Here is a 27,019-nt window from a genome sequence, read left to right on the forward strand (position 1 = left end):
CATGGCTTTAGTTAAAAGTTTGCCCTGAGATACACTTTGTGTGTATATGGGGGAGAGGGTAAGTAAACTGGGGCTTGAACTCAGAGCCTGGGTATTATTTTTCACTAAAGGTTGGTGCTCTACTGCTTGAGCCATAGTTCTGTTTCCAGCTTTTTGCTGGTTAATTAGAGAGAAGAGTCACATGGAGTTTTTCTGCCTGGGCTGACTTTGGTACACACAACAATGTGTGTACCAAACCTAGCACTGTGTTGCAAGGTGAAGTAGATATGATGTGCCTACAAGTTTCCATGGCTCTCATGATCTGGCCTGTGAGGTCTAGCCACAGTGGCCTCCCCAGACTCAGAACTCGATTTTCTCTGTGAATTAAGTGGCCCATAATCCTGGGAGTGGCCATAGAGGTCATCTTGTGGCTCGGCTGTGCCTGGCAGATGCTTTCTATGCCTGTTGATACTCTGTCTCTGTTTTCAGTATTTTGGTGGAAAGGTTGTTACTTCATTTAGCCAAATGATTTTACCTGGTTATGATGTCTACTCTTTAAAATAAGGACTACATAATTGGAATCTAGCTATGAGTTACTTAGGGCTCTTCACATACTCTCCATGCAGAGAGTAAGTGGCTAAACCCTTGTCCATTGTGGCGATTAGGACTTTCAAGTTCCAGACATAGTTCTTCCTGTGTGAACTGACAGTGCTAGATGGCTGGTATTTCCTCCATCCCCTCTGATCATGTTACTCTCAGTTCCATTTTGACTGTATCAGATGCAGGGTGCTATGAAAGAAACAAAAGGGATCTTCTCAGGGATTTCTGTGAGAGAACTCTGGGGGCAGATGTGATTGTGGACTACATTGCATGTCCTCATCCTTCATATTTTACAGCCTGTGGTGAGGCCCTTTCATTCTAGGCTTGAGTGTTGATCCTGCCATTTCTGTATAGTTGTGGACCAAGCTGATGGGATATCTTAAAGCCCTTCTGTGGTTTGGTGCCTCAGTGCCAAAGACATCATATGGAAGCCTAGAAAAGACAGGGCTTGGCGGGAGCTCAAGGCTTCTCCTGTTGGGCTGTCTGTACCTCAGCTAAGTAGTCTGGGAGCAAGCTGAGACTTGGTGGGGGACAACAGCAGTGCATTGTGACACCAACAACCCACCAGTTCCACTGGCCTCCAATAGAATTGATGACACAATGGAATGATAAAGGAGTAAGACTTCCCTCTCATTTGTTTCACTCAGCTGTGGGCTGGGTCTGACCATTTTCCAGCTAGGATCTGATCCTCAAGACATGATCCATGCCTGAACCTACTGTTTGGAGGATTTTACCCCCAACCAAAAATCACTATCAGCTCACCTTGATTTCTCTTTTATTATTTCTTAACTATTGATGAAATCAACATTTTATAATACAGTGTCTTATATTCCATAATTGTTGGTGGGTTATTCTTTTTAGACTTGATATTTTTGTTTTGTGGGTTTTATATATATGTATATGTATATATGTCAGCTCCTTTGAAGCCAGACCTGTAATACACAATTATTTTCTCTTTTCCTTGAAAAATCCTGGCATAGTGTTTTGTACATATTGACAGCATTTGTGAAATACTGCTGTGTTGTGGGCCAGTGTTTTACAGAGCTAACTCATCAACCATTTCTGAACAGGTTTGAGCTGGGACACTTTCCATGTGCTTTTGGAAGTCCATAGTGGAATTGAGTACACCCTCCAGCTTCCCCAGGATCTTCTGTAGGTATAGTGAGTAGCTCTTACTGTAGCCTCACACAGACACAGACCAACCTTAACCATTGGTAGACCAAGGGGCAAATGGAACTTGGAGCCACTTTGTACATGGGCAGCCATCACATTGTAAATTCTTCCAGGAAACTTGAGGCTGGTCAGCTAGATATTAATCTAATACCCTTAGAGACCCTAATAAGACAGGCACTGGCCCTCAGCTGGTGACAGGTATGCTCAGCCTTGACCAGAGAGAAAAGTACATGATGAGAGACCAGCATTTCTGGCTCCTGTGTCCTGATTATTTGGATCATTGGAAGAATGACTCAAATGAAGGGCTTGAGAACCATGTTGCCTAGAAGTGACAGTTGTAAGACACTGTGGTATAGGAAATATGCCTTTCCTGCCTGCAGAGTGTTAGTTAGTTTGTAATTCTGTGCTTACTGAGTGCAGGGCATGTCTTAGATCTGAATGAAAATGTGAAAGGGCTTATGTGAGTTGCATCTTAAAGAGACTAGAAGGTGCTGAGAACATTGGCCTGGGGGCAGCCGAGCATGCAGGATGCCTGTGGGAAATACACATGTGCCTGCATGTGTTTGATTGCCAGTAACTCAGGCTCTAGCTCTTTTACTGCCTTACCATGATATGTCACTCACAGGGATAATAACCCTGTAAGCCAAGTAAGTGAATGATGTGATTAGTTTTTCACCTGACTGGAGGTCCCTTAACTGACTCCTTCCTGACCTCATTATACCTCTGCCCTCACCCATCATCCACGCATTTCTACTCAGCTCACAGGTTGTCCTGAGCTACCTGATCCTGTCTGTCTTATCATCTTCTATGGCTGTATATGTGGTACCTCAACTCAGCTTCCCTTTTGGTGACCCACATTCCTTTGTGATCTTTTTATTCTGACCTTCCCTATCTGAAGAATCCAGAATAGGGACACATAGACTTTAGTGATCCTCATAGTTCCTGAAAAACTCTGGTCTCAGCCCTGAGAACACAGGGCAGCAGAGTCTAATGGCTCATGTAGCACACCTAATCAGTGTTTATCCAGCTCCAGTATAGTATCACTACCCCCTAGCCCTAAACCCAGATGCCTTTCTCAGTGCTCATCCTTCTGATTGTTAAAGGCATATCCAGTTTGCCGTCATGCTCCTTGACCACAGAATCTTAAAACGGCCCCCTTATAATTCCTAACCCCCCACTTTGTCCCAGCTCTTCTCTTCTTACATTATACAGGGCATCCAAGGTCTTGTTTGAGACCTTCCTGTGAAAGCCAGGTCCTTTCTTATTCACAGATACTCTCCATCAGCCATATTATCTCAGAACAGCCTCGGAGGTATGGGACATGCTCCTGTATTCCCCTCCACTGGTAAGAATTCCTTCTAGAACCTAAGTCAGACACCTGAGCATACCTGCTGTCAAGGATCTTAGTGGAACCTCCATACTGCTTTCCAAACTGGTTGAACAAGTTTACACTCCCACCAACAATGCAGTAGGGTTCCCTTCTGGCCATATCCCCTCCAGTATCTGTTGTTATTAGAGTTCTTGATTATAGCCATTCTAACTAGGGTGAAGTGGAATCTCAATGTTGTTTAGATTTGCATTTCTTTTATAGCTAGAGAGGTTGAGCATTTCTTCATGTGTCTATTGGCCATTCTTACTTCCTCTTCAGAGAAGTTTCTCTTTAAGTCTTTAGCCTACTTATTTATCAGGCAGTTGTTTCTTTGAGGATTTGTTGTTGGGGGATTTAATTTTTTGAGTTCCAGGTATACTTTAGATATGAGACCCTTGTCCATTGTATGGCTAATGAAGATCTTCTCCCAATCCGTGGGCTTTCTATTGATCTTGCTAGCTATGTCCTTTGCCATGCAAAAACTCTGCAGCTTCATGCAATCCCATTTGCATGAAGGTTCCTCAAAAGACTCCACATAGAGCTCCCCTATGACACAGCAATCCCACTTTTGGGCATTTACCCAAATGTTCACAAACAGACCACACTAAAGCTACCAGCACAACTCTGTTTATTGTAGCATTGTTTACCATAGCTAAGATATAGAACCAACCCAAATGCCCCTCAGTAAATGATTGGATCAAGAAAACGTAGTATATATATACAATGGAATTCTGTGCCTCCATCAGAAAGAATGGCATTGCCCCATTTGTTAGGAAATGGAAAGACTTGGAAAAAATATATTAAGTGAAGTAAGCCAGGCCCAAAGAAACATAGGTCCCATGGTTTCCCTTATTTGCAATAATTACTATATGTCTGGGACAAGCAGAAAAGGTCAAAAGCTATGTATATATGACCAGATAAGATGATGTTAAATGAAATGAACCCCAAGATAGGGACACAAGTGGTTTTTTTTTCTTTCTTGCTAGAACATATTTATAATGTACCATGTGATTTTTTGTTTCATTATATATTACTCCCACATGGTATAACCCCTGTTTTCATTGTATTCGATGTTGGTGCCCTGCATCTTATATATACACTTCTCTAATTTGAGGAGGGGAAGGGAAAAAACAACATGCTTAAATAGGGATACAAGTTTGACCCATTGTAACAATAAGATGTACAAGACACTATGTTGAAAACAAACTTTACAACTTTGGTGGGGGGGGAGGGGGGAAGGGGATAGCTGTGGAGGTGGGAGGGAAGGGATGCTAGGGGAAACAAAAGAGGAGACAACAATGCCAGATAGGAAATTTACTCATTGCCTTGCTCATGTAACTGTAACCCCTCTGTACAGTACTTTAACAATAAAAAATGTACAAAAATGTTTTAAAAGAATCTTGGTGGGATCCAGTTGGCCTGCCACCTCTTTAGTCTTCTGGGTGAGACTCATGCTTTAACCACATCTTCTAAGTCTCTTCTACCTCCTTCCCAGAGCATTTAAAACACCCTACTTGGAGGTTCCCCACACACTCAGTTAACCACTACCTTATTCTGTATGTCTACATATTTGACCTATTTTCTTTCTAAGACTAACTTCCTTCACTCAACATCATGTCTACTAGGTTCCATGAATGTGGAAGCAAATCTACATTGAAGAAGTTAGGGTGCCATACCCAAAGTCCAGGTACTCAGGAGGCTGAGGCGGGCGGATGGCCTGGGCCCCTAAGCTCAAGAGCTCAGACAATGTAATGAGACTTTATCTCTGTAAATAAAATCAATTAACTAAATTTAAAAAATAAGAAATAGAAAGAGGTTGGTTGTTTTGCTTTTTGTTTTTGTCTTTTGTTTTTTTTCTTATTCCATGCAGCTCAAAAGGTAGGTCTTGCTGTGGAGATGGGAGTCTTGCTGTGGTACTGGGTAGAGAGTCATGTCTGAGGCTAACCATGCTCCTCCAGCAGGCCTGAATGTTGGTGACAATTTTTCAGATTGCAGATGAGAGCATAGGTAACAGTGGAGAAAATGGTTGTGTGTCTCTAAAGTGACAGCAGAGTACTTCCTCAGTTGAGGTAAGGCATACTGTTCATGTAGAAGACTGCCATGTTTGAGTTTGAAGCTGGAAACAAATGCATCCATTTGGACTTGCTTCAGGATTTGAGGGAGGGGTCTCTAAGCATCTTTGTCCCAGAGCAGACCAAGCCTTTCTTAGGAGATGTAACCTGCAGCTTAGAGTTCTTCCCTCCCCATTAGTTCTAACACTTGGCAAGAGATTATGACCAAAATGAACACTTGGGACCAGTTTGGGTAATCCTTGCCAGTCTTTAGGGGCTCCTTTGTTTCCTTTTGTTAACATTCGCTGTTTAGAAAGGATTTTGTGCAAGTTTTTGGTAGCCTGGGCACTTTTTAAAACTTAGCTGAAATGTTCAGCCATGTGTATATTTTAGGAGATTTTCTATAGCTCTTTAATTCAAACAGTTATTGCAAAATGAGAAAAGCCAGCTAATTCTGTCTTCTTATTTCTGCTCAACCCACTCAGAATAACTCAAAACTGCTCCCTGTAGTTTTTTTGTCTTTCAAATCCTTCAAAGTGAGAGCAATTAAAAGCTCTCTTTAGAAGTTATTGGGAACTGTCTTTGTATCAGGAAGCAAAAGCCACTGGTTGATTTATCACCATGTTTCCACACGTCTTGTTTTCAGTGATTTTTTTTTCCTTCTTGCCTCCTATTCATAGACTCCTCTTGGTGCCTGCACAGCTCTTTCAGGAAACGATTGAGATGAGAGTTTAGAAGCTTCCTAGTTACCACAAAGTCACTCTGTCTGGCCCCTCATCTGGTGTGCCTGGGGTCTCAAAGAGAGCATTTGTCCCCCTGATTTCCTTATTGAAACTCAAGAGATATAATTTCTTTCAACTCTGAGCTGAGAGGTTCGCTGACTAGGTCTGCCCTAGGTTTCTGTTGCTGTCTTAGACTTTGAAAGAGCAAGTTTCCTCTGCAATTGAATACCCTCTTCACTGCCTATTTTGCTCAACCAGGAAGCCATTCATTGATTCATTCATTCATTCATTTCACCTGCTAGGTGCCAGGACCTAGAAATGGGTCATTTGCAAACAAAACAGGAAAACTGTTTTGAAATTTTGGTGAAAGGGGATAAATAGTAAAGAAAAGAAATAAATTCTAGAAGGTGTTATTTTATGCTTGAAGAAGAATAAAGCTGGGGATTGGCTATGGGGTAGCTGTGCTGAGGGAACTGCAGTTCTAATGAGGTTTCTCTGAGCTGGGACACTGTCTTTGAGTGGGTAGGAGTGGAGGAGGAAGAGCAGGTCCTCTCAGGTAGGACAGAGGTGGGGATTACAAGCAGACTGCCTGAAAGTTTGGGCAGTGGCAAAGACAGTAGAAGGCAGATTTTAGGGGTCTCATGGGTCTCTTTGATGAAGTAGTGTTTGTTTTAAGTTTGCCTATCTAGTCTCCTTCTTTACCATCCATCTTATGATTCCTTCTGAGCCCACCTGTGCTCATGCCTAAGTGAGCTTCAATAGTATAAAGTAAATATGGAGAGCACTTCTAGGCTAAAAGATTTTTAAATTAATTCAGTTTATTGTTATTGTAGGGGTGATGTGCAGAGGGTTTACCATTACAAGTCAGATAATGAGTACATTTCCTTTTGGATAGTGCCTCTGTTCCTGAATTCTTTCCCAGTCCTTCCCTACCATCTCCAGATCCATGAGTTGTATAATGCCCTTTCATCAATGTCCAGTGAGCTCCACTGCTGAACTTTTTCCTCTTTTTCCCTCGAGTTCTGTACCCTCCTCCCCACCTTCCCAAAGACATAAAATTGAATACACCATACATAAGGTAAAGAAGACAGAATCATCAAAAAATAAAAGAAGAAGATAAAAGAGAGGTTTCTTGTTTCCATATCTTGGAATTTGTTTCAATATGTATGATATGAATATTGTTTTGTATAAGTATGAAGAGGAACTTAGGCATTGTGCCTTTGTGTTTCTCTCCTAAGAGTATCCTCTTTTGGTCTCACTGTGTGTGAATATCTAGAATCCTGTATAATTTATCATATCCTAGTGTATTTTGGATATAATTTCTGCAGATCAGAGAGAACATACACCGTTTGTCTCTCTTGAGGTTGTCTTATCTCATTTAACATGATTTGTTCTAGTTCCATCCATTTCCTTACAAATGACATTATTTTATCCTTTCTAGCGGCTATGTAAAATTCCATTGTGAATAGATACCACATTTTTTTTGATCCACTCATCTATTATGGGGCATCTGTACTATTTCCATATCTTGTCTATAGTGAATAATTCAGCAGTGAACATGGATATGCAGGTGACTTGATCATATCCTGGCTCATAATGTTCGGATGCCCAGGACTGGTATGGCTGGGTTATAAGGAAGGTCTACATTTAGTTTCTTGAGGAACCTCCAGACTGCTTTCTAGAGTGGTTGTACTAGTTTACATTCCCACCAACACTGCATTAGGTAGGGTTCCTTTTCCCCCATATCCCCTCCAACATTTGTTGTTTGAATTCACAATGTTGGCTAGGCTAAAAGTTTTAAGCTGAGGTTATAGGAAAGTCCTGTGGCCTGGGGTCCATGGGATGGGCAGACAGCCCAGCTCATAGATTCCCAGCCATCTTACTTCCTTATGGTCCATTCTCACAAGCCAATAGGACCTTCTGAGCAGAGTTAACTCTGGCATCTGAGTCTTGAGGAAAGCCTCCAGTTGGACTGATTGCTCTTAGAGTAATCAGACTCAACCACTAGTTGTACCCCTTGGGATTCACTCAGCCTGTCCCTGCCTACCTGGCCCTGCTTAATGCCCTACCATGTGGACCTTCTGTACTTCTTCTTTCTTTGACAGGTGAGAACCTACCCAGCTTTATTATGGAGCCAGTTCAATAGATGGCTCCCTAAGGGCTTCTTTCAATTCTGTCTCTCACCAGACTATGGGTGCATTGTTTTATAGCCTCATGCTTCATCTTCATCTTGAAGTAGAGATGATAACTTAAAATCAATGACATAAATGAAGTGTATTGACAGCACCTGGCACAGTGAGAACTATATGCTGGAGATTACTCCTCTAGCTGCCATTGCTGGGGTTAGTGAAAACCCCAACATTCTCTCATTTTTCTTGTGTCATTCTGTAAAGAGCAGCAAGTAGCCCTCGAGTCTCATTGCAAAATTGGACTTCAATCAGTGTTTGTTAGTAGCTTTCAAAATTATTGTTAGCATACAATGATTGCCTAAAATAGTGAGTTTTACTGTAACATTTTTATCTATGTATATTATGTGCTTTGAGTAGATCTATGTTCCATTGCCCTTTATATTTCCCCCTCCATCTTCTTCTTTTCTAATAGTTATCCTTTTAACTTCATGTCTTTGTGTTTTTTTTCTTTATCTTAAAGCCAGACACAGATGACCCACACCTGTAATCCTAGCTATTAGGAGGCTGAGATCTGATGATCACAGTTTGAAGCCAGGCTGAGCAGTAAAGTCCATGAAACTCTTATCTGTGACTCAAGTGGTGGAACAGTGGCCTTGAATGCAAAGCTAAGGGATTGTATCCAGGCCCTGAGTTAAAATCCTGGCACTAACCACCCCCCTCATCCTGCCAGATCCAACTTAGAAAAGAAAACATAAAATACATGTCTTTCTGAGTTTGGCATATTTTCCCTAACTTCTTTTTTTTTGGTCAGTCATGTTGGCCTGGGCGCTGTCCCCCAGCTCTTCAGCTCAAAGTTAGCAATCTACTACTTGACCCACAGTGCCACTTCCTGTTTTCTGAGTGGTTTATTGGAGATAAGAGTCTCACGGACTTTCCTGTGTGGGCTGGCTTTGAACAGGATCCTCAGATCTCAGCCACCTGAGTAGCTAGGATTACAGGCATGAGCCATCGGTGCCTGGCTTCGGCCTAACATTTTGAGATTTGTGGCAGTAGTATAAATAAGAGAAAAAGAACTAGCAAACCTTTAAAAGAAACTATTTGAAATTTACTGTTTCATTCTTCCTAAAGAAGAACAATCACTTAGAGAACGAGTTTCTGAAAATTGTGGGAGTCAAGGAACCTTCAGGAAAGGAGATATGTTATGGTAGATCCTGGCTGGGCTCAGCCTTCCTATGGGAGGCCCACTGAGCAGCCCCCCTCCCCCAGGGCTCCTATATCCATACCTGAGGGACAGGGCTGGCCTCAGACTACTGTCAACAGGAATTCAGCTGTGGTGTCACACTATGTGTCAGGAGCAGGCCTGGACTGCAGTAGGTAGACACCAGGGACAGAAGAATAACCAGGAAGTCAAATGTATTCATCGGGAATTCTGTCTTTGATTGGATGGATATATGGTTAGAATTCTGCTCTTGTTCATGTTTTTTCCCCTCTTGGAAAGTACTGGGTTTGAACTCAAGGCATCACAATTACTAATCAGGTACTCCACCTCTTGAGCTATGCCCCCAGTTCTTTGTGTTTCAGTAATTTTTCAAATGGCATTTCACATGCAACTCTCTTTGAACTGAACTACTTCTCTTATTTATACTGTTATGCTGTATATATTTAGACTTTATATATATACAGTTATATTTATAACTTGTTATCTTATTTATACTTCCCTCATAGCTAGGATGACAGGCAAACCAGCATGCACAGCTTTCACTGCTTGAGATGGGATCTTCAGAAATTTTTTTCCCAGGCCAGCCTCAACCTTGAATCTTTTCAATCTCTGCCTCCCAAAAACTGGTGTGAAGCACCGTACCAAGCCTCATTCATAAATTTGATTCCGAATTCATATGTTCAACTATCTTTTTTATATTGGAGGCTGAACCTAAGGTCTCATGCTTGCTAAACAACTACTGTACCACATTGAACTATGCCCTCAGCTTGCTCAGTTTTGTTTTGTTTTAAAACTGGGCCTTTGCCAATATTTTTGCCCAGATTGGACTCAAACTTGAGATTCTCCTGCCTCTCACTCCCAAGTAGCTTGCATTCAAGTGTGTACCATCACACCCAGTTCACCTGCTTGTAAATATGCACCTTCGTCGAAAATGTAGTGGGTGATGCTTATGATTTTTCTTGTAACTCTTCATCATACCCCATTCTTGAATCCAGCTGAGAAATTAGAATGAGGTGTGAGCTTCATGATGGATAAGTTTCAGTAGAATAATGTCAGTCCAAACAGGAACTTGGAGTTCTTGTTCTCACAGAGGGCCAAAGCTCTTTGGCCACCTCTTAGTCTAGGGAGTTACTGGCCCAGGGCTGATAGCTTCTTCCTCAGTCACTGTAGATGGGCCAAGGATGTGGATCCTACCACCTGAGAGAGATCTCATTGCAGCTGGAAACACATGGTTTCTGTGAATTGCTTTGAAACACTGTAGGAAAACAGGCAGGGAGGTGGGTTTGTCTTCCTACTTTCATCTGTTATAACAGCTAAAATTCTGTGACCAATGGGTACCAGAGCTTCACTTCACAATCAGGTAACTGGTGAAGATGGGACAGAGGCACAGGGGCAACACTCTGCCCTTATGTGGCAAATGCAGCCCCCAAACTGCCCTAAACCAAACTGATATGGACTGGCCCTGGGCTTCCTGCTCTCTGGGCTTCTACTTTCATTCCTGTTTGTTTTTATATTGGTTAATCCCTTCTTGCCTTCAGGGGTGTGGGACTCTAATATTGGCAGGCCTGACAATTAGTTTTGGAGGCTTCTTAGACTCCGACCTAGTGCTCAAAGCCAACAGCTGTGGAAAACAGCTTGGCTAGATCAGGTCTGAAATGTCCCACTCTAAGAAAATAGACTTGCTTCCCATAAACATGGCACCTCCTGCTTAGTGCAAAATAAAATGAAGTATTTTACTGCCAGGATTCCAGAAGTCTGTACATAGGCCCACAGATAATCTAGAGACTCTGCTCTTTTCTGTTTAATGACTTTTTCTGATTATAAAAATAATACCTGGCTATTGTTCAAAATAGAAAACTTCAGAAAAGTGTAAAGAACAAAAAATCCCTCACAATCCTACCAGGAAATATGAACACCTTTGTTAGCATATTATTCTGTTTCTTTTATTCTTTTCCATGTATAAATTTACATATATTTGGGACAAAGTGGGATTGTGCTGTATCAGTGTTTCTATCTTGCCTTTCTCATGAAATGTTGAGTTTCCCCATGACATTACTGCAGTAGTTTTAGAATGCCTCATCCCCAGAGCCTCTTTGCAATATGGTTTTTAGGGATCCTGCCATGACTTTCCAAAAGCTTCTGCTCCATCCAAACCCACAAACCCTAACCTCATTTAAGCTCATGATGTTCTGATGTTTTGTTCAAATGCTCTAATGGCAGTGCTACCACAGGGCCTTTGTGCATCCCATTCCCACTGCCTCACATTCTCTCAATGCTGGCGGGGGGGTGGGGGCGGGGGCACTGGCTACCTACTTAATCTGAAACCTTCCTTTTCTGGTACATGCTTTCCTCATTCTTTCTCCTGCATTTATTTCTCACCATCCAATATACATCACAGAGTGAAATACCTGCTTCTTGTCTGAATGGTTTTGTTTGGTTTATGTTTTCTTCCACTGTTGTATTTGTTGTGCCCAGAAAAGTCTCTCGTGTATAGTAAGTGCTCTATATGTGTTCTCCATAATGAGAGCCAGTCCCCTTTGTGAGGCCTCTGTTTCAGATAGTATGTGGGAAGTCTCTTCTTTCCACTGGCCAATCTACCTGGATACACCATTCTCATCTTAATCCATTGCTGTCACGTGGGCACCGGCTTCCCTGAGAATACCCAAATCTTTCTTCTCCAACCTCTAATGTCTACTTTAACCCCAGTACAAGAAATCAGCAGAGGCTTTATGTCCATCCTCACTTCTCATCAGACCTCTGAGCCTGTTGAATGTAGACCCCATGCACATATCACATGCACACATGTGTACACACAAAATTGTATGCATACTTCAATATTCTTGTGGTATATCTCCACTGTCTAGAAATAAAGTTACTTGTGGCCCATTGTAACTTTTGTAGCCATTGAAAGAGGTTATCTTCTCTATGTCACCCAGTCTTTCTTGAATAGTTTCCCTTATGACTACTCTTTCCTTTATGAATTGTTGTTTTTGTTACATCATGAATATTCTTTTAAAAATTTTATTTTATTGTAAAGGCAATAAAGGAGTTTCAGTTACATAGTTAAGGTAATGAGCACATTTCTTGTCAAACTTTGTTACCCCCACCATCATTTTTCTCCCACGTTCCCTCCTGCCTGATTTCCCCCCGCCATCAAATTGTAAAGTTCATTTCCAACATAGTATATTGTGAGTATTGCTGTTACATTGGTTCACTCTTTGTTCTTTTTCTCACCATTTTGTGATTCCTCTTCCCTTCCCCAAAACCAAAAACAGTGAAACAAGAGATAAACCAAAGGGAAAAAAATGAAAGAAAAAAGAAATAACTTCACACAGTACATTAAAAACAGAAACAAACCCCTCTTGTTTTCATATCTTGGAGTTCATTTTGATTAGCATCATGTTATATGGTCATATATACATATTGAGCTACTGTGATCTTCTGCTAGGACTATCCTAGACATACACTAATTATTACAAATGAGGGAAATCATGGAGCCTATGTTTCTTTGGGCTTGGCCTCTTCAACAAATGGTGCTGGCAGAATTGATTATTCACATGTAGAAAACTGAAGTTAGATCCTTACATATTATCCTGCACCAGAATCAATTCCAAATGGATCAAAGACCTTGAGGTATGAGAAGATACCCTGAAAATACAAGAAGGAATAGCAGGTATACTAGGGTTCCTTCACACACATTGAAACTTCCTAAATAAAGATCCAGAAACACAACAAGTAAAAAAAAAGGCTGGATAAATTAAACTGCAGAGCTTCTGCATGGCAAAGGACATAACTAACAAGAAAGCCCACAGATTCAGAGAAGATCTTCATTAGCTATATAACAGACAAGGGCCTCATATGAAAAATATACCTAGAACTCAAAGAATGAATCCCCCAATAAAAAAAATCCTCAAAGAACTCAAAAAATGAATCCCCCAATAGAAAAAAATCCTCAAAAAATTCCACCCCATTAACAAGTGGGCTAAAGAATTAAAAAGAGACTTCTCTGGAGAGGAAATAAGACTAGCCAATAGACATATGAAAAAATATTCAACATCTCTGTCCATAAAAGAAATGCAAATCAAAACCACATTGAGATTCCACCTCACCCCAGTTAAAATGGCCATTATCAAGAAAACAAATAATAGTAGATGCTGACAGGGATATGGCCAAAAGGGAATGCTACTACACTGTTGGTGGGAATGTAAACTGGTTCAACCAATGTTCCTCAAAAGACTAAACACAGAACTAGCCTATGATCCAATAATCCACTTCTGGGCATTTATCTGAATGAACACAAATCTACCACACTAAATCTACCAGCACAACTATGTTCATTTCAGCATTATTTACCATAGCTAAGATATGGAATCAACCCAGATGCCCCTCAGTAGATGAATGGATCAAGAAAATGTGGTATATATATATACACACACAATGAAATTCTATGCTTCCATCGAAAGAATGACATTGTCTTATTTGTTAGGAAATGGAAAGGCTTGGAAAAAATCATATTAAGTGAGTATTCTTTTTATTTGTGCCAGTCTTGGGGCTTGAACTCAGAGCCTGGATACTATCACTGTGCTTTTCTGCTCAATCACAGCTCCACTTCTATCTCTTTTTTTGTAGTTAATAGGTAATAAGACTCTCACAGGTTTTCCTGCCCTGGTTGGCTTCAAACCACAATCCTCAGTTTTCAGACGCCCAAGTAGCTAGGATTACAGGTGTAATCTGAACGTCATGAATATTCTTAAGACCCTGTGCGATCAATGCATACATCCCCAGGTAAAGCTCTTTCTGTGGAAAGGTTCACCTGTTACCTGTTACCTGACAGTAGTTGCTCTGTGAGTAGCTGCAGTAAAGTTGGCCCTGCATTCATAAAATGGGAGAAAATTGCAGCACTAGGAAAGGTGTAGAAGTACTGAGCATAGTGCTTAGAATATACTCAATCAACAGCTATTACCACTGTTCTTACTGCAGACACATACAGATGTCTATTGCCTTCATAGATCTAATAGGTACTTATTGAGTACAGACTATGAACCAGTACTAAGCTCTTTAATTATGTATAAGATGAGATGACCAAGAGATGATGGAGTAGGCTGTAGCTTTTAGAAGTCTAATGCTCATGTATCTGTCTTGTTGACATGGAAGCTGCTCTGAAATGGGGCCTAGGAGAGGAGGCTTTATCATCTTCAGGCTCTCCAAGTAGATCATTTAAATGAAGAAATGATGAAGCACCTAATTAGAATGTCAAGACCACAACAGCAGCACAATCCAGCAATGCTCTTGTCTAGTGTTCTGTAAAACTGGCCAAGTAGTCTTTGTCCCTTGGCCTTATAACAGCACAGGCCCGAGGTGCTATCCACAGAGGTTAGGAATGAGTTCTTGGCCCAGAGGTGCTGCATCTAGAACACAGACCATCCCACTGAATAGGAACAAATGGTCCATCCCCTTCCTACATGATTGAGTCTGTGAGCACAAACCATGTCATGAGTTCTTCCCTCCATGAGGCCCCTCAGCCACTGTCTAGGAGGGGTAAGGGCCCCTCCTAGTTTTGGGGGGATTTCTCTTTCTTTTTTTAATTTATTTTTAATGCAGTTTTTATTGTAAAAATAATGTGCAGAGGGCTGTGAAGGTGGCTCAGTGGTAGAGTGCTTGCCTCGCATGCATGAGGCCCTGGGTTCGATTCCTCAGCAACACATAAGCAGACAAAGGCAGAAGTGGCACTGTGGCTCAAGTGTTAGAGTACTGGGCTTGAGCTGAAGAGCTCAGGGACAGAGCCCAGGCCCAGAGTTCAAGCCCGGTGACTGCCAAAAAAAAAATAATGTACAGAAGGGTTACAGTTACATGAATACATGAGCAAGGTAATGAGTACATTTCCTATCAAGCATTGTTACCTCCTCCTTTGTTTTTCCCCTACCATCCCTTCCCTCCCACCTCCACAACTACACTGCCCCCACTGCCTAAATTGTAAAGTTCGTTTTTCAACATAGTGTCTTGTATATCTCATTGTTACAATGGGTCAACCTGTATCCCTATTTAAGCATTTTATTTATTCCCTTTCCCCTCCCCAAATTAGAGAAGTGTATATATAAGATGCTGGGCATCGACATCAAATACAGTGAAAACAGGGGTTATACCATAGGGGAGGAACATACAAAGAAACAAAAAAAATCACATGGCACATTAGAAATACATTAGAAACAATAGCAAGGAAGAAAAAAACCACTTGTGTCCCTATCTTGGGGTTCATTTCACTTAACATTTCTTTGAGCCTGGCTTACTTCACTTAATATAATTTTTTCCAAGTCTTTCCATTTCCTAACAAATGGGACGATGTCATTCTTTCTGGAAACTGAATGTTTTGTGGAACTACTCTTCTCAATACATGAGGTTATTTTCCCCTTATTCCATTTCATTTTTATGATATAAGTATGTGTTTTGGTGATATATATATATCAATCATACCATATTTGTATTATATATGTGTCATCTCTCTATTACACTAAACAAAAACAAAACATATATCTATAATGTGAACAATACGTTGGTACACATACAAAATATATGTACTGACTAGGGACATAGGCCCAGGAGTGTTTAATCCTGGGCTGGTGTACCTGGCAATGAACTACCAACTTCTTGAATTATGTAGCAGCTTCATCTCTTAAGTAACTCTCCTTGTACTTCCTCAGCCTCCTGTGATTTATAATGTCTAAGGCAGAAGAGGCCTAGGATACCACTTACTGAGACCCCATGGACAGGGCATATGTTCAACTCCCTCACCACTGAGAGGGTATCACCAGGATCTCAGTATCCTGCCTTAGCCAAGGAAAGACCTATAGTTCCTCCTCCATTGGAGCAGTCTGAGGCCCACTGCCCAGCAAGAGGCTTTTCTTGGTATTTGGGGGCTAAATGAGGAAAAATTTATATTGTATATTTCTGCTTGCTGAGAAACTTCCATTTTGTCTCCTCTGATAAGTTCTCATTTAGGCAAGAGTGCTACCGGGTCTTCAAACTAGTCTGGAACTTCCAACAAAGGGTCCTTCTGCTCACAGGTCCAAAAGGGTATGAATCAGGCCCTTTTGCTGCTTCTGATATTTGTTAGATCAGATTTACACTCCCAGCAAATGAAGGAAATTTCTGTTTTCATGGTTGGAATCCTAGATCCCTTTTTGCCTCAGGCTTTGATACTGAGCTGAGTGTGGCCACTAGATAGGAAAGAAACATCCCATAGTAAGTAGCAATAGGCTGAACTCAAGAAAAGTCAAGTTTCATTTCCTTCGAGGAGGAAAGGATGAAAATCTGGACCAAAGGTTACAGGGAAGTCTGTGGCCGAGTTAGGATTTCCTAAACAGCTGACCTTTGTGGTTAGGGCTGGTAGGAAGTGTCCTATGGATGTCAGTCATTTCCTAGGCTTTCCTGTCTCAGGGGAACCTGGCCCAAAGTTTGCAGACCATCTGCCATTTATGGCATAGGGACACTTCAAGGAGCCACCTTCTTGTTCTCAGGAGGGTGGGGGTAGGGCAGTGGTGGGACCGTGTGCTCCTTTCTGTGAAACCCAAGTGTGAACAGTCCAATTCAACAAAGTGTTCCATAGTGAGGCATGGCTCATCCAACTACCTTGGGGTCACCTGTAGACAGGTAAGGCAAGCTCTATGCCACCACACTGTTCCAGAGAATGGTAGAACAGCACAGTCTGCCACTCATGGGACTACCTTCATCCCACAGGGCCAAGGATTTGTCCACTTTTACAGCTGAAGTTTAAATGAAAAACATTTTCCCCCTTTCCTTCTAGTAGTTTTCAGGCATCTTCTCTCCCCCAAAACTTGTCTGCAGTCAGCTTTTATACCTGCAGCAAGGCAGCTGTTCTTGCAATCTAAGTCTATAGCTGCATTTGTCTTCATCATTGAATCTGTCTTGTTTTAAACACTGGTCATCTGAATGATCACCTTGGCTTACCACACTACTCTATCATTATATCAGCAGCCTGACCTGTATTCTTTAGCACCCCAGGACAAGAAGGTAATATGGGAAAGTCCTGCTACCTCATGCTCATGGGACCCTTGGCCAGTCCAGCAGCAGGATGACCCAGGTACCTGTCAAACTTGGGTGGGATTGTTGCTCCTCAGGTTGTCTTTATCACACTCCTGCAGTACTCCTGGTATAACTTACCCTTATACAGTGCACAATTCCAAGGACAGACAGAGCTCTCTTCCAGGGCAAAGACCTGTGTCATGGCAGGCATGGAAGGAGTGGCTATTCTGTGAATGTGAGAGAAGTCCTTTTTCCAAAATTTGGTGTCTTGAAGTGTTTCAGAGTTAAGAGATTTAAATAAGTTTTTTTTACTGTGAAAATACTGGACAGAGAGGTTATAGTAACATGAGCAAGGTAATGAGTACATCTCTTATCCAGCATTGTTGCCTCCTCTGTTGTTTTTCCCCTACCATCCTGTCCCTCCCACCTCCTCAACTACATCCCCCTACCTCTCACCCCCCCACGTAAATTGTGAAGTTCGTTTTTCAACATAGCATCTTGTACATCTCATTGTTACAATGGTTCAATCTGTATCCATATTTAAGCAATTTGTTTTTCCCTTCTGCTCCCCAAATTATACCAACATCAAATACAGTGAAAACTTGGGTTATACCATGGGGGAGGGACATACAAAGTGACCAAAAATCACATGGTACCTTATAAATACATTAGAAACAATAGCAAGGTAGAAAAACCACTTGTGTCCCTATCTTGGTGTTCATTTCACTTAACATCACCTTATCTGACCTTTTCTGCTAGATTCAGACATATACTAGTTATTGCAAATAAGGGGAACCATGGGACCTATGTTTCTTTGGGCCTGGCTTACTTCACTTAATATAATTTTTTCCAAGCCTTTCCATTTCCTAACAAATGGGGCAATGTCATTCTTTCTGATGGAAGCATAGAATTCCATTGTGTATATATACCACATTTTCTTAATCCATTCATCTACTGAGGAGCATCTGGGTTGGTTCCATATCTTAGCTATGGTAAATAATGCTGCAATAAACATAGTTGTGCTGGTAGTTTTAGTATGGTCTTGTTTGTGATCATTTGGGTAAATACCCAAAAGTGGAATTGCTGGGTCATAAGGGAGCTCTATGTGGAGTCTTTTGAGAACTTCCATACTACTTTCCAAAGTGGTTGGAACTCAAAAAATGAAATCCCCCAACAACAAATCCTCAAAGAAACAACTGCCTGATAAATACGTGGGCTAAAGACTTAAAGAGAAACTTCTCTGAATAGGAAAGAAGGATGGCCAATAAACACATGAAGAAATGCTCAACCTCTCTAGCCATAAAAGAAATACAATCAAAACAACATTGAGATTCCACCTCGCCCCAGTTAGAATGGCTATAATCAAGAACTCAAATAACAACAGATGCTGGAGGAGATGTGGCCAGAAAGGAACTCTACTGCATTGTTGGTGGGAGTATAAACTGGTTCAACTACTTTGGAAAGAGATTTAAAAAAAATTTTTTTTGACTATTTACTTAGACTCCAGTGGCTGAGATTGCTTCATCTGAAAAACTGTTATCTGATTTGCTCCAGTATCCCAAACTTTACATCAAGGTGTAATCAGACCAAATTGCTTATGCCTAGAGTTCAAAAATCTTCAGCAAATGAGTTTGGCAAGGTTACCAGACCTTATAAATGAAGGGAAGGGAACAAAAAATGCCCTCCCACCCATAACTGCATAGTATGAAAAATTTTCCAACTTCAGTGTTTATGCTAGTCTCAACCACAACAGGGAAGGTCTGATATTTAAAGCCCCATATTTAAATCTCTAAAATGAACCCAAGCCCTCCCAAATGCCAGGGCCTGACTATACCTCCCTGATCTTTTCACCTAAAGACTTAGCCAAGTCATTCCTGTGTTCTGCAATCCTGAAGGAATCTAATGAGATACGGCAGTGGTGATTGTGACACTTGTTTGTAGTGTGTTTCAAACAAGTCACTTAACCTCTCTGAACCTCTGTATGCTTATCTGTACAATGCCTAATGTGGTAGGCAGAAAGGTCAAGTGAGCAGATGTGGGGATGGAGGTGATCTCAAGGTTTACCACTTGCTTCTGACATGCTCTCTCAGCATTTCAGCCCCCTTATTTTGGTGGCCTTTCCTTTTAAGGCTGTAGGTATATCCATATGCAACCTTCAGGGATACTGAGGCAGAAGGAAGCCAGCAGTGGGAGGGGATCTTTCTTCACACATCTGCTGGTAGCAGAGTCATATAAAGAATGGCATGTTTTATTACAAAGAAACCCTAATCAAAATGCAGCCTGGATGTCTTTGCCTTCCTTCTCAGTGAGGCAAGAAGCTCCTGAGATTTTTGCTGGTGAAAATTTCAGGCAGGTAAAAGCGGTTCTTGAGTTTCTGAAGCTAACAGCATGGTGACCTGGACTGTACATAGACGGGGGGGGGGGTGGATGTCGGGTAGCAGCAGCAAATGAAGGCAGATGCCAGGCAGAAGGCTTGTCAGAACACACTGCTACCTTCAGTCCTGTGGGGGCTGGCTTGGTGGGGCATAAGCAGACTTGTGGAAGCTTGCTAGTGAATAAGGGCTGCCAAGGATAGCCTTGATGCTGTCTCCTGAGCGCCTGTAGAAAATCAGGAATTGGGCATCATCCCAGATCTATTGAGCCAGAGTTGGCATCTGCAAAATGATCCCAGCTACTTTGGAGCACAGCAGCACAGGAAATAACTTGGAGCTGTTTGTTCATTGATGCATCTGAGAGCTTATACTCAAACTAGACTAGAGAGGTGCTCAGTTAGTGCAACCACTCATTTATATCCTTGGCCACATGTGATTGACCTGTGAACTGTGAACATCTCCGTGACACCAGATCAGGGTCTCAGTGGTGGCCAAGATTAGGACTTAGGACCCAACTACAAATATCCAGGAAAACAATTTGGATGAATGTAGTCATTCTTTGGTGTTTATGGTTGTGATTGGTTCTGTGCCTCCTGTGGTATCCTGTAGATATTACAATCCTCAGAAGCTTAAGTCCCTCATATCAAATGATGTACTATTTACACACAGCCTAGGTGCATCCTTCTGTATATTTTCCCTCACATGTAGCAATGGTACAGGGGTTTGAACTCAGAGTTTTGTACTTGGCTAGGCAGATACTATATCACTTCAGCCACTCCTCAATTCCTTTTGCTTTCATTATTTTTTCACAGCCCTATCTGGTCTGCAGTCCTCCTATTTCTGCTTCCCACATATCTAGGATGTGAGGCACACACCACTGTACCCTACTTTTTATGGGTCATAATGGTGCTTCTCATCAACTTTCTGCCTAGGCTAGCTTCAAGCTGTGATTCTCCTATATCCATCTCCCAAGTAGCTAGGATTACAGATACATGTAACCACAACTGGCCAAAATAATCTTCAATGAAAATTTAGTTGCACTCAGTTCTGGAGCCCCTACATTCTAGACTATTAAGACAGGCTGAGGAAGGCATATTGCCCCTCAACTGTCATTATTAAGGGGTGCAATGCAGGTATTTTTGAGGTGATATGTGGCACTGCCAAAGTGGTATTCTGGGCAACTTTGTTCACAGATGACAGTAGAGAGCCTAGACATCCATGCTATCATTCACATTAGGCCCTGTGTGCCCGGAATTTCATACCCCAGCCCTCGTGTCTGGATCTCCTGGTTTAGAAAAATGGAGTTTCTAATAGCAACTTAACCATAGAGAAGCTAAATGAGGTACTCCAGTTGTGTTCCCTGGGGAGGAAGGGAATTACTGCTGTAAAGATTTTGCCATAGTGACAGTGGAGCACACACGGAGGTATATTAGCTATGTCCTGATGCCCAGTGAATGGATGGCTTTCTCATTCACTGTCTTCCTATGAACTCTGCTGTGGAAGGCCCATCGGCCCAGAAGGACATTCCCTACCCAAGTGTTCAGAGGACCCACAAAGGCTCCTGGAGGGAAGAGACACTGGGTTATTTTTTGAGAAGCACTTTTGAGAAGTAACAGAATAAAGCCTCAAACAAAGCAAAATAGCCCAGCCTCATGGGCAGAAACATTTCTAAGGAGACAATCCTGGATTGAGATCACATGATGTTGAATCTAGAGTATGTTAATGCCCTTCTGCCTGGCCCATGCAAAGACACTGGGATGTCCAGCCATGCTATAGGTATATCACTCATCCTGTCTGGAGACAACGATGCCCTTGAGGAGACACTTCCTTCTCTTCATGTGGAGATTCAGCAGAGTTTGTGGTTTTAACTCACCAATGCATTGCCAGCTGCAGCCCCTAGCAGTACCTGCCAAGAAAGACAAGCCATCTCAGGATGGAAGGAATTCCTGGACTAGGCCCAATGCCAGACTCTGCTCCCAATGGGAGAGGTACCTATGGTGTGGGTGGGGGAGACCCACTTTCACACAAGCCCATTCAAGGCTTAGCAGAGATGAAGAGGACACATATGTGATGTGCTGAATCTGACCTTGCCCAGCTGTCCTAGGGAGGGCACGCAGCTCCTGCCTAGGTAACTTGCAGGTCCACAACTAAGTCCACATGGCCTCTACTTCCTGTTCAATCTTCCCTTTGCTTGTGAATTTCCTTGGCCAATCACCTTTCCTTCTTTCCTTCTGGATCTCAAGCAACCTTGAGGTTCTGCTGGGCCTCCTTAGGCCTCTAGCTGCCCTCAGGGGCCACCTTCAGTTCCTGGAAAGCTATTTGACTGGAATACTTTATATCATTATTCAGTTGCCTCTTTAGTGTCCTTATAGCACCTGTAGACTGTAGAGTTGTGATGCTCTGAGCGGGATTGTATAGACCTCAAGCCTGTTGCCCTGACTGGCAGTGTACCAGCCCCACCAGTACCCTAAACCTCTTTACCGTTACTGTTTGGTGAGGAGAAAACCCAGAGAGATATTTGGAGCTCCTTTGCATTTCACTCTGTACTCCCCCAAGGTTGGCTCACCAAAAGAGCCAGCTGGCATTTACTCAGCCTCTTCTGATACTTCTGCAAAGATGAAAGAGAAAGTGTAGATCTTAAAGGCATTTACCTAGCCTGGTGGCATTTGTTTAACCTGCCTAATGGCATAACCCCAAGCTGATTCTTACATCACATTTACTTCCTGGCTTCCCTGTATACAAAATAAATAGTTTTCTCTCCTTTATTCTGTTAAATCACTGCAAATTCCCCCCTCTAGATATCAGCTTAAGTCAAGCCAAATACAGCATAAGAAGAACATTTTGAATGAAAACATCCTTCAAGTAGAAGAATTGGGGAACCTCACTAGGGTCCAAACAGATCCATATAAGCAGAGGCATTGCTGTCCTTTGGCTGGTGCCTGTCAGGGCTGCCCAGTTCACAGAAGGGCCTCAGGGGCTTTGCATGGGTACCCACTCAGAGAGTTTTCATTCCCAGTGTATTTCAGGCTTGCTCATTTGTCTCAAACCTTCAACTGACCTTCCTAGCCATGTGCTACCATGAACAGAATTTCGTCAAAGGAAAATTCTACATTTTTTTTAAAAAAGGTGTTGTTTAGAAGGTCAGATGGGAGACAGGGGAAGGAACCGTGAGCTGAGTCCTTGCTGAATAATTTCAGTTAACAGGTCATTGACTGCTCATGTCATCTTTCATTGCTCATGCTAACCAGAGCAGACTCCTGGCCACTAGAATAAAATGCCTCCTACTACAGCTCTGAGGTTTTCAAAGCGGTAGCAGGTGCAGGTTCATGTGCAGGGCAAGTTACAGCCTGTCATGGTAAAGGCAGGGCTGGCCATGTCTAGTTGAAGTTCACTCTGGCCTCTGGTCCCTTGTTCTCTGCATTGGTACATATTATGTCCTGAAAATGGCAAGCTACTGGAAAAGATGGGGTGGGGGAGGTAGTGGTCTTTGTCTTGTGCGCCTCTGACAAGGTTCTCTGAATAGCTCTGGAAATCCAGCTCAGTAACACCTAGGTAGCACTCTTACCCCTGTCCTGTTTCTCCTGCACAACACAGTGGAAGTGACCAGGAGAAGTGATCTGACTGGATTTGAACTTGAATTCATTGTCAGTTTGTAAACAGAAACAGGGTGCAGTGTGAGTGAACATGGCCTGGCTTGCAAGTTATTTAATGAACCCTTTTCTCTCCCCTTTCTTTTCTAGCTCAACGACTCTGCCAAGCAACTCATTGAGATGGACAAGCCATGTCCAGCTGCCACAGCTGCATCTGGCTGTGACACTCCCTTGTCCTCTGAGTCCGGTGGGGTGGCCAACATGGCCCCAGGCCACACTCTAGGTAGCTCAGGGGCAGTCAGTGCCTTCCAGCGGCGTGTGGACAGCAAGAAGAATGCCAAGAAACGCCACTCCTTCACGGCGCTCAGTGTGACGCACAAATCCTTACAGGCTTCCAGCCACAGGCATTCCATGGAAATTAGTGCTCCAGTGCTCATCAGCTCCAGCGACCCCCGTGCTGCGGCCAGGATTGGGGAGCTTGTTCATCTGTCCTGCACTGTGCCCACCCAGGTATTGTTCTGTAGCTCAGAGCTACTGCTGTTGGGGTCTATGGGGTTCCACCTTCAGTTTTATGCCTTACAGCAAAGGGAGCCACCCTGAAACTGCTTTGAGGGTTATTGAGGCTTTCTCCTTCCTGCAGACTTTGGGTACCTTCTGGAGCCTTGTGAATGTGTGTGTGGTACCCTCTGTGTAGGGGGAAGGGGGGATTGCCAGTGACCCCAGGACATGGCCAAGCTGGCCTTGAGCCTTGTACTTACTAGGCAAGGGTTCTTGTCATTTAAGCTACATCCCAGCTCTTTTGCTGTGTAGTTTGTTTTTCAGAGAGTCTCTTGCCAACTTTGACCAAGCTGGCCTTGAGCCTCAACCCTCCTACCTCCATTTCCCAAGGAGTTAGGATAACAGGCATCGGCTATCATCACGGACCCTTCCAGGACACTCTTGTTTGTCCTTTGTTCCAACACCCTGGAGATGTTGAGCAAGATGCCCAGCAATGACAGGTGCAATTGTCATGATACTAGATTCTTCAGAACCTGCTTTGCTCTCACAGATGGTAACAAGGTTTGATGCCTCCAGTTCAGAGTTCAGGTCCCTCATCGGTAACCTGGAAAGTTGTATTTGACATAGATAGGTGAAAATTGTTCTAACAAATTCAGTTCAGATGCCAGTTACAGCAGGACTGGTGGGAGCCCCTAAGAAGGAGAATACAGTCCCAGGCGTACATATCACTTGTGTTTGTCTTTAATTTCTTTTCTCTTGGAAGAACTATGGCCTCCCTCGTTGAAGTTGGGAATCCCCATCAACCGGAGGAGGATGGGAGAGAGCAACTGGGAGGGAGATCTTATTCCTGAGGCAATTAAAGATGGCCCTGGCCACCAGAGCAAACCTACCATACTAGTCCTATAACTTGTGGGTATTGTTCCAAGTCTTACCCTCCCTCAGAGCTTGCTGGGAGTTGTGAAAATGGAACTCAGTAGGGCCATGGACATTAGCCTGACTATGCTATATTCCCAGGAGCAGAGCATCTCTGGTGACTTTCCCCATACGCACAAAACACGGGCTTTGCCCATGTAGGTGCTATAGCTGGTGTTCTGTTCTTCTCTTCATTCTGCCCTCCACCTACTCCTTGCTATTTTCCTTGGTGTCTGCTCTAGAGAGCCCAAGAGGCAGGAATGAAATGAATTTGCTTTTCTCAATTGTGAAGCACCTCATTCCATGAGGATTCATTTGTTGTTAGTGATCCATTTCCCAGCTGTTCAGTTTGAAGTGAGTCATGACTAGGCTGAAGGCATTCTTGTGTCACTACATCAGACTTGCAATCAAACAGAGCAGTCAAACTGTTTTCCTGTCTGAACAGAAGGAACACTGCATGTAGGTGAGCTGAGAGCAAGGCTGCAGGCCCCAGGATATTGCTGTAGTCTGACTGCTCAGCAACCAACCTTCTAGATCTGCCCTTGTTTCTTACTGGCCTCCTAATTCCCATTGCTTTGTTGGCCTCCTATGTCTGTCAGGAGGTCCCCATAGCCTGAGGATTGACACTTGCTTGCCAAGGCTAGCCAGATATCAGAACTACTGTGCTGCATGGAATATCCTTATCATTCCAGAAACACCCTAGGATGGGGAGTTATAGCTCAGAATTCCGTGGTCAGTTGGTGAAACTCTAGCTTTGCCATCATGGACCTGAAGAAATCTGATGCTGTTGTATGCACGTGTTTATCCATAGTAGGGCCTTTGTAAATCAGTGCACAGCATCATGTGTATTGGCCTCAGTGGGTAGAGAACTGGGTCCTGCAGCTCCAAGCTCCTCAGTGCCCACAGCAGTGATGCTTTGACCCCCACAGGGCTCTCAAGCCTTAGCACTTCCATTCAACAACACAGAACATCTTAACTCCTGGCAGGGTCAGCGGGGCAGACAGGTGAATAAGGCTCTCACAGTCTAGAACCTACACTGACATACTGACATGTTCAGCTGTCCTCCCTTGCCTACCCAGGACCTCCCAGGTGGTAAGAGAGGGGTATTGTAGGAACATAGTTTTAAGTGTTGTTCTGTGGTTTCTTTTGGAGGTATGGCTGCTGTCCCTGATGGTTATCAAATGATTACTGAGCACTGTGCTGGGTTCTGTAGATAGGTCCACACTTGCTGTCTGTCCTGGAAATTCAGCCAGCTGCAGTAGAAAAGGAGCCATTTGTTGGGCACCATGCTGAACTCTGGCTTGTAGCCAGGCTTGGCTTCAGCAGAGGCTCATTGGTGAAATGGGCTCTGATGGGGGCCTTGTAGGACATCGTGTAGTTAGAGGAAGCTGTATGTGAAGACCGCCATACATCAGAAAGGGCCGCCAAAACCTGAGCCACTGTGGTGCCATTTAATTGGCTTGATTCTAAAATCCTGTGGTGGGAGATGAAGCAAATGCAAACCAAATCCAAGCACACAGAGAACATCAACAGTGACTCATGCCTAAGCTGGATGAGGGCTGTCAGCTGGCCCACCAGTGTAACTGACCTGCTTCCCTCTCTCTTTTGTATTTCCTTAAAATGTAAAGGAAGCATGGAGGGTTATGGTTTCCACACAAAGGACTAAAACCCAGAAGTTTTCCTATTTCTCAGAGTGTTGTGAGCCTCCTGAAACCTGAAAACTCAGGATGCAGAGCTGTTGAGAGGCCGATGCCTCTGCGTGCCTGGCCAGGACCATGTTTGCTTGTCCAGCATGTACACCTCCGTGACCTTACCTCCTCTGCCTTGCTTCTTTTTTTTATTTTTTATTGTGAAAATACTGTACAGAGGAGTTACAATTACATGGGCAAGATAGTGAGTACATTTCTTATCAAGCATTGCAGCCTCCTCCTTTGTTTACCCTTCCCATCCCTTCCCAGCCTCCACCCGGCCCCCCCACCTAACCCTCCCCTCCCCACCGAAGTTGTAAAGTTCGTTTTCGACATGACAACTTGTACTTCTCATTGTTGCAACGGGCCCACTTGTATCCTTATTTAAACAACTTGTTTTTCCCCTTCCCCGCCACAAATTATACTGACATCAAATACAGTGAAAGCAGGGGTTGTACTGTGGAGGAGGGACATACAAAGCAACAAAGAAATAATCTTATAAATGCGTTAGAAACAAATGCATGAAAGAAAAAAACATTTAAATTCATATCTTAGGGTTCATTTTCCTAAATTCACCTTATCTGACCTTTTCTGCTTGACTCATACATATACTAGATATTGCAAATAAGGGAAACCATGGGACCTATGTTTCTTTGGGCTTGGCTTACTTCACTTAA

At 43.0% G+C, this 27,019-nt stretch overlaps 1 protein-coding gene across 2 annotated transcripts in view; it reads left to right on the top strand.

The window, feature by feature from the left end:
* Window positions 1–27,019, top strand: part of Sh3rf3 (SH3 domain containing ring finger 3) — a 368,946-nt gene that overhangs the window by 260,202 nt on the left and 81,725 nt on the right. For both annotated transcript variants that reach the window (XM_013034285.1, XM_013034284.1), the window contains one exon: window positions 23,395–23,754. In XM_013034285.1, coding sequence (XP_012889739.1) covers window positions 23,395–23,754 — 360 coding nt within the window. The remainder of the gene's footprint in view (window positions 1–23,394; window positions 23,755–27,019) is intronic.

Source organism: Dipodomys ordii, unplaced genomic scaffold (genome assembly GCF_000151885.1).
Source record: "Dipodomys ordii isolate 6190 unplaced genomic scaffold, Dord_2.0 Scaffold186, whole genome shotgun sequence".
NCBI classification, from domain to species: Eukaryota; Metazoa; Chordata; class Mammalia; order Rodentia; family Heteromyidae; genus Dipodomys; species Dipodomys ordii.